This window comes from Andrographis paniculata, unplaced genomic scaffold, assembly GCF_009805555.1.
Source record: "Andrographis paniculata isolate CXL003 unplaced genomic scaffold, ASM980555v1 Contig71END, whole genome shotgun sequence".
NCBI lineage: Eukaryota > Viridiplantae > Streptophyta > Magnoliopsida > Lamiales > Acanthaceae > Andrographis > Andrographis paniculata.
The window spans coordinates 257,057-265,770 of record NW_026137608.1 but is presented as its reverse complement, the minus strand read 5'-3'; the positions used below and the strand labels follow the sequence as shown (position 1 = coordinate 265,770).

Genomic DNA, 8,714 nt, shown 5'->3' with positions numbered 1-8,714 from the left:
CTGGAAGTTATGGCCAGTGCAACTCCTTTAACAAAATAACCGCCGCCAACTGCCTAACTGCTCAGCGGTTAATCAACTACTCGCAACTACTGTTCTCTCCAACTATAAATAGGGCCAGATTTCTTTTGTAAAAATATCATATAGTGATCAAAACTTACAATTTTGTTTCTACTTTCTACAGCCTTCCTGCCATTCGAGAGCTCTAACCATATAAGGGAGTTCTTCAACAGGAATGGCCAGAGGAGTTGAGATTTTCTCCTCCTCTGGCCGCTGGCCTTACTGCTTTCTAGTCTAAGTTTACAGTTTTATTTCCTACTTTCATAGTAGCTCGTTATGTAAATCTTTATTGTTTCTTTAGTAATTAATGAAGTATCAAGATTTCTCCATCCTCATTTCTTTCCCTCTTTTATATTTGTATAAGTGAGGTTAATGTCAGATTATTGAGTCGCTGAGAAAGAATAGAGAATAATCGATAATGTGAGACTAGTTTCGTGTCGTATTCAATAATAGATTCTAGGTATTTCAATGTAGTTAAGTAGGCGGGAGCCTTGTGGGCTTGCTTAACTGCTGTTCTAAATTTGATTCTGATTAAAGAGAGGCAACATAAGGGTAAAGCTAATGATGAAACAGAAGTTAGAATAATTAAAGGGGCATAGACGCTTGTCTATTGGGTCAAAAAAATGTCTAGTGATAGTAGCATTTCTTTCTTATAATGTTTTAATTTTGGGCATCATTGAAGTCTTGTTGTAAATCCCTTAAGTTCAAGTATCAGCGGTTCAAGTTTTTTGTAAACCTGCTTGTATGATTACATTCCATTATTTAGTCACTTACGTGTTTATATGTATAATTTTTACTTATTCACTAACATCATCCGCTCATTTCATTAATGGAAAACTAGCCATTAAGAAACGCACAAATCACAAACAATATTATCTGGTCACTCTCTGCTGCTCACTGTGTATATGTATATCGCTCGCCCCTCATCCGCTCACCCCCGCTCACTTGTCGCTTTCACTGCCTCCATCGCTCAGCATCACCGTTTCTGCTCACTCTACCATTCACTTTTACTCGCTTTCTTTATTTTCGTCAGTGTAATTTTTGTCCTTTGAGCGAGCCATTTTCCGCTTTTCCTGCCGCTCTTCACCGATTTTGTTCTTAATAAATTTCACGACTTAAAATCCTTGTCTTCGACCTGGAAACTCACAAGTCAAAGAGCAAAAATAATTATGATTAATGATTCGGGGTCTATAACTACCTATTTTGATCTATATCTATCCAATTACAATATTGTACACTTCACACCATTTTCATCATAAATTCCTTGTGATTTAAACATAAAAAATCGGTTTATCATAAGTAGTATATTGTCGGGACAACAACAAAAGCAAATGGCCAATTTAATCCGGGATAATATGGATTGTCTAGCGTGGGATTATTCGGAAATTCTGGGTTTAGAAAGAAGTTTGACTGAGCATAGATTACCTATCAAAGCCGGTTTTAGGCCATACAAGCAGTCACCCAGCGTACCAGTCCCGAATTAATGCCACAGATCAAGGGACAGATTGAAAAGCTCCTAAAAGTCTGGTTTATTCGGCCGTGTCGATATGCTAAATGGTTGGCAAATATTGTGCTAGTAACAAAAAAGAATGGAAAGATTCAAATCTGCATTGACTTTCGCAACCTCAATTTGGCAACCCTTAAGGATGAGTATGTGATGCACAAGGCTGATATGCTGATCGATTTAGCCGTTGGGCATCGGATTCTTACTCTTATGGATGGGTACGCTGGTTATAATCAAATCTTTCTTGCAGAAGAGGATATTCCAAAAACAGCTTTTAGGTGTCCTGGGGTGTTGGAATTTACAAATGGACGGTAATGCCTTTTGGGTTAAAAACTACAGGGGCTACTTATCAAAGAACAATGAATGCAATTTTCCATGAAAGAGGAATTGAGATCGATGCCAACAAAACCAAGGCGATTATGACGATCTGTCCTCCTAAGTCGGTCAAAGAGGTTTAAAGTCTACTGGGAAGGTAAATTATTTGTGAAGATTCATTGCCAATGTCGTGGGGAAAATGAAGCCAATTACAAAATTGTTAAAGGCAAAGGCATCCGACTTTGTTTGGGGAGCCGAACAACAAAATGCTTTAAAAGCCATCAAAACGGCTTTGGCCGAACCACCCGTCTTGATGCCTCCAAAAGGGGTCCGGCCCTTTAAGTTGTACTTATCAAACACTCATGATGTGGTACGTTGTTTTTTGGCACAAGATTGGGAGGATGAAAGGAGATGGCGATTTATTACTTGAGTAAGACTCTAGCTGGTTCTGAGTTGAATTACACTATGCCAGAGAAGATGTGTTATTCATTGGTATTTGCATGTACCAAGATGGAGCATTACATCCTCCCCAGAGAAGCGGAAGTCATATCCAAAGTAGATCTGATCAAGTTGATCCTGCATAAACCTACCATGCAGGGAAGATTAATACAATGGGTCATTAAATTAGTCCAATTTTCATTAAAATACAGACCTCTAAAAATTGTGAAGGGACAAGCAATTGTTGATCTTCTGGCAGAATTTATGGAGGATGGACAAAGGAATGCTCAACATACGTCATACATAGGTACTCGGACTTGCCACATTTTCTTTGATGGATCGAGTTCAGGAGAAAGATCGGGAGCATGAGTAATTCTGGAAGGGCCTGACGGTCAAAAGGTGAGGTTACACTTAAAGTTGGAGGAAGTGCATGGTGGAAGTGCATGGTGGAATTTTCGGCGCTCATCGAGCAAGCTTGAACATGAGATGGGCCATTCATTACCTGAGATTCTTTTGGCAAAAAAATATTTGAAGATTGTATTAAATTCTCCAAATGATGTCAAGAATGTCAAAGGCATGGGACGTCGAATCATTTTCCAGCTTTTGACCTCTAGACCTCAATCAAGCCATGGTCGTTCAAAGCCTAGGCAATGGATTTCACAGAGCGAGCTCCCTTCCTCACACCTAGATGGTGGACCGCAACTTTCGGGTCTAAACCAGACATTTCTTTATATGAACAAGCAAAGACATCTTAGAACTCGTTGAGAAGTCGTGCGTAGGCATTCATATCATCCTTACCCAGCTCTTTGCTGACATAGACGGGTCTTGGGTGATCTTCAATTCCCAAGTTGAATTCTTCTAACTCATCCACTGCAGCTTTGACCCTTTCTTCAAGCACAACGGGCATTTTCTGCATCTTCTTCAATCATTGTCTCTTCACTCCCTTCATTGATGTAGCAAGATGATGCAACACTTTCTTCATTATCTTGTTTGGGTTTGGTGAAGACAATGGTTTGCGATTTAGCCTTTAAAACTTTACCGCAATGTATCATCATTTTTGTTTAACGAGTCATGCGGGATGGAAAGCGGCTTTTGATTTCTCCATCCATCTCCACATATTTTGTTGATGTGGATTCCGTCTTGTTTTTTTATTATTGACCTTTGGTCCTAACCTTGTGAATACAGAAGATCTTAGCCTCTTGAAGACCGATACTCTTGTATTCTTACCCTTTTGAGGTGAACTGGAAGACAAGCTCTCGCTTTTGGTGATATAATGGTTTGCAGCCCTTTTGATAGGAATGCGTACGGGAGTTTGTGGCATGTATCCAAGACTAGCCCTCAAACCTTGGGTTGTCTGTGGTGGTAACTTTCCCAACAGTGACTCCTAATTTGGATTATATCCAACTTTTGTGAGAAGCTTGTAGGCTTTTGGGGCAAAGCTTTTATCCTTTTGCAACTGCATAGCCTCTATTTTTTCTTCTTTTCCGTTCCTTTTCTGTGAGGGAGAGATTGGGTTGAGTGGGGTCTTCGGAAGAGTCAAATCTTTCAAAGGCTCAATAATGAGTCTGCAGAACCTAAGGCGGGTGTTTTTTCTTTATCTCTTGACTTTGCCCCCAAGTTTAGTTGTGGTTCTTTGACATCTTCATGTACCTTGGATTCTTTTGCTTATGTAGAGAAATATTTGGCGTCCGCAAAGTGTGACTCGGCTTCTGTATATGACTTTGTGTCTCTGAAAACTTTCTTTGTCACTCCATTTTGAGTGTATTTGAAGCATTGGTGCCATGTTGATGGAAGTACACCATTCTCATGTATCCATGGTCTTCCCAAAAGAACGTTGAAAGATGTCTTTGCATCTATGACGTAGAACAAAGGGTTAGTTTCCATTTCATCGATTAGCAGTCTCAATTTTATGGTGCCAAGTGCTCTTTGCCCCTCTTGATTGTATCCATGTATTGGCATATAACTCTCGAACAATTGATCTACTGGTATTCCCAATTTTTGCAATGTGTATAGAGGAAGGACGTTGACTGCGGCTCCTCCATCTAAGAATATCCGGTTAATCCTTTGCTCATGGATATAACCCATAATCAGTAATGGACAATTATGGGGTTTGGATCCTAACATCAAATCTTCATCAGTGAAAGTTATCATGGCACATTCTTCACTCGATTCGTCTCTGATCGCCTTGCCATCTTTCTCGGTAGTAAGGCAATATGATTCTTCGTTTTTTACATCAACTTTGAGAGACCTGAACATGATTGAAGTGACATTAACAGCAGCAGAATCGTCTTCAAGGGTGATCTTTCCTTCATGAACCAACTCCATGACTTTGTCTTTAAAGACGAAACAGTTATGGATGGGATGTCCTACGACACGACGGTATTTGCAGTATCTTGGGTCATCAACCTTTCCAGCTTCCTCCGGTCTTTTTGAATTCGATAGTTCAATGAGGTTTTCTCTAAGTATATCGTCAAGATGCCCGAGATGCCATAATCCAGGAAAGGATAAGTTTTGGATTGCAACTCTTGAAGGGTTGGCCTTGGAGGTCTGTCTGTCTGAGTTGACTGTCTTTTCTGTGCAACTTATTTTTCTTTATTTTAGATCTTCACTGGTGCTTTGGTCATCGCTTTTATGGCCAAGGCTTCTTTTTCAAAACACTTGATAGGGCGTTGTTCCCTTTCTTTGTGGCATCATCTCTATCGTATAATTTTGCTTTTGAAGATTCTTGAACTGGTGGTCCGTGCATCCCGCTTGAATCCATATTTAACACTATGTCATGAGCGCGGGTAGCAAGTTCTTCAAAAGTGCGGGGTCGGATCCCTTGCAGGATGTATTTCAACCCCCAGTGCATTCCTTGGACGCACATCTCTATACCGGAGGCCTCGGACAACCGGTCTTTGCAGTTCAAGCTCAGACTCCTCCAGCAGTTGATGTAGTCGATTGCTGGTTCATCTTTCCATTGACGAGTATTGGTGAGCTCCGTCATACTGACGGTTATTTTTGTACTGTAGAACCGGTTCAAGAACTCGTGCTCCAACTGCTCCCAACTGTTGATGGAACCAGTCTCCAGGTCGATGTACCAGTCGAAGGCGTTGCCTTTTAATGACCGTACAAATTGTTTCACCAAGAGATCACCGTATGTCCCAGTGTTGTTGCATGTTTCCATGAAGTGTGCCACATGTTGCTTTGGGTTGCCTTTGCCATCAAATTGTTGGAACTTCACAATTGATATCCCAACGGCATCTTAAGGGTGTCGATCCTTTAAGTGTAAGGCTTGGCATAAATATTTGTTGGCCTTGAACTTCCTTCAAACTCCCTTTTGAGAGCTCCTTTGATATACTCGTCAAGTTAGGATAAATGGATGAAGGAGTCCGATGATGCTTGAAACAGCATTGGTCCCGCCATTTTTTCTTTACCATGGCGTTGATCTGTGGATGCTTCCGCTTCGTCTTGGGCCTCTAGAGCATTATGGCTGGTTGGTTCTGGCTTGTCTAGTTTTGCAAGCAGCTTTGCAATGACATTGTCTTGTTGTTGCATGTGTTGAGACATCCCTTCAACAACTTTGGCCAGTGCAGCGAGTTGGTCTTCTATGTTTAAAGCGTTCGTGGGCATCACCGGGGCATAACTTGATGCAGTCGAACAAGTTGCAACTTCTTGAGGGGTGGCCGGTACGGAGGTACTCTTGAAGCTTTTGTCCTCCTCATAGAATGGGTTTTGCTCTGTAACTTTCGGATGTGCATCCTCGAAAAATGACAGTGCTCTTTTAGCCATGCTTTAGCTTCATCAACCTTAAGACCATCTTCACCTACAAAAAAACCAAGGAAAACAATTTCATTAGTGTAGAATATGCATTTCTTTAATGTACCATACAATTTAGAATTTCTTAATGCATCAAAAACTTGCCTAACATGTCCAAGATGATCCTCCAAACACATACTATAGACAAGTATGTCATCAAAGTATACCACAACAAACTTTCCAATAAATTCTCTCAACACATGGTTTATCAATCGCATGAAAGTGCTGGGCGCATTTGTCAACCTGAATGGCATGACTAGCCACTCGTATAATCTAAACTTGGTTTTAAAAGCTATTTTCCACTCATCTCTTGGCTGCATACGATTTTGGTGGTAGCCACTTTTTAAATCAATCTTTGTGAACACTTGTGCTCCATGTAATTCGTCAAGCATATCATCCAATCGAGGGATTAGATGCTGGTATTTTATGGTAATCGCATTGACAACCCTGCAATCAACACACATACGCTATGAGTTATCCTTTTTAGGAACAAGAAGAACAGAGACAGCACATGGAGATAAAGACTCTCGAACCCATCCCTTATCAAGAAGCCCTTGGACTTGTCTCCGAATTTCTTCACTTTCTTTCGGGTTACACTTATAAGCTGGCCTATTAGGAACTGATGCACCCGGTACAAAATCAATACGATGTTTGATGCCTTGCAACGATGGTAATCCAGGAGGTATATCATTCGGAAAGACATCCTCAAACTCCTTAAGCAAGTCTACAAAAGGAGGAGACAAGTGAGCAAATGAATCAAAATCTATCACAAGTATATCTTTTAGTAAAAGAATATAAAAGTAACTTCCCTCATCTTGGTTACTGTTTTGGCGAATTTCCTTGTTGAGCTCTTTGAGACTAAGCAATATTTTGCTGTCGTCTCCCCCCGAAGATTTCGCAGAAACTGTAGTGGCAGCCCCCTTTTGTTTCACCACATCACGCATAGATCTACACAAGTATTTAGCATCACGACGTACGGCCTCGGATGGTAGGGAAGAAATGCTCAGCTTCTTAGCATCCTTAGAAAAGGATATTTGATTTTTATACCTATTGTACAAGACACGCCGATCAAATTGCCAAGGACGTCCCAAGAGAAGATGACATGCGGTCATGCGACACACGTCACAAAACACATCATCGCTGAATCCACGAATAGAAAACGTCACTCTTGCTTGCTTATCCACACGGACAACCCCTTCATCACTCATCCAATGTAAACTATATGGCTTCGGATGAGTGGTAGTATTTAAATACAACTTCTCTACCATATACGAACTAACAACATTAGTGCAACTGCCTGAATCAACTATCATGGATATGGTACGCCCTGCTACCTTGCAATGACAATCGAACAAATTTTCTCATTGTTCGTCTTCCCTACGGTTTGCATCTTCACGTGGTAGAGATGTCAAGGCTCGCATCACCACTAAACTTAAAGGATCTTCATCACAAACTTCCTCAACAATATCATCATTATCTTTAGCAACTACTACATTATCACCATCTCCATCACCATCGCCATTCTCTAAAATCATAATAGTCCGTTTATTGGGGCATTGGCCTGCATAGTGCCCTTGCCCATGGCACTTATAACACATCACAATCTTCTCTTTTCTATGCCCCAACTCCTTTCCCTTGAACCTTACAACAACATCATCCTTTTTGTCTACTATTTTCACCTTGTCTTTATCCATATTTTTATCAAAAGGCTTTGTGGAAACTACTCCCTTAGAACCGGTGAAAGAGACAAACAAAGTTTCCGAGCTGGTTGAAAACTTCCTTTGATAGGAATGCCCGGTTGATGTTGGTCTCTTGAGCTGCTCCTCCCGTTTGATTGCCAAATCCACAGCTTCCCGAAGAGAATGAAAACGGTGCAGCTCAACCGTATCTGCTATCTCACGCCTCAAACCCTTAATGAATCGAGCCTCTGTGAAGGATTCACTTTTATCAATGTCCAACCTCATCATCGAAATTTCCAACTCCTTAAAATACTCTTCTACCGACTCCAAACCTTGCACCCAAGGATTGCAACTTAATATTCATATCCCGCTCATAACTATCCGGCACAAAGCGTCTCCTTATGATTTCCTTCAGTCGCGTCCAAGTATCAATTGGATTTCTTCGATGTCGCTCCCTATAACGTCTCTCCTTCTCCCACCAAGTCAAGGCATAATATCTGAACTCACAGATTGCCATGCAGAATTTCTCGCCTTCCGAATAATTGTGACAGTCGAACGCCATATCACACTTGGTTACCCAATCAAAGAACTCATCTGCCCCGCCTAATCCTCCGAAAGTGGACAGGGTAATCTTAATGGTAGAGAGATCGTCATCCAACCCACTGCGTGATGTTGAGTTCGATCAGTGAACAAGTAATCCGAACTGTTGCTATGGGGTGAGACTGACCTTATCGAAGGGCTCAAATCGCGGTGATATGAAGATTCAGCCGCGGCTTGTTTTTCCCGAACAGCAGCAGCTACTCCTGAAGGGATCCCTGTTCGAGCATTCTCCAAAGATGACAGTCCATGATTGATATTATCCAACGTTTTATTCACGGGGTACTCTACATGATCCATAGTCGCTTTTTGTTGCATGGACAATG

The 8,714-nt window shown here is 41.2% G+C and overlaps 1 protein-coding gene across 1 annotated transcript; it reads right to left on the bottom strand.

The window, feature by feature from the left end:
- Window positions 1-6,579: 6,579 nt before the first annotated feature.
- On the bottom strand, window positions 6,580-7,320 carry LOC127264709 (uncharacterized). Its single transcript, XM_051294211.1, has one exon. It carries the CDS (start codon window positions 7,318-7,320, stop codon window positions 6,580-6,582), a length of 741 nt encoding a protein of 246 aa, XP_051150168.1.
- Between the last annotated feature and the right edge of the window lie 1,394 nt (window positions 7,321-8,714).

Bases quoted from the DNA above. Each gene is read 5' to 3' on its own strand.
- LOC127264709 (XM_051294211.1), bottom strand. From the start codon at position 7,320: ATGAGTGATGAAGGGGTTGTCCGTGTGGATAAGCAAGCAAGAGTGACG.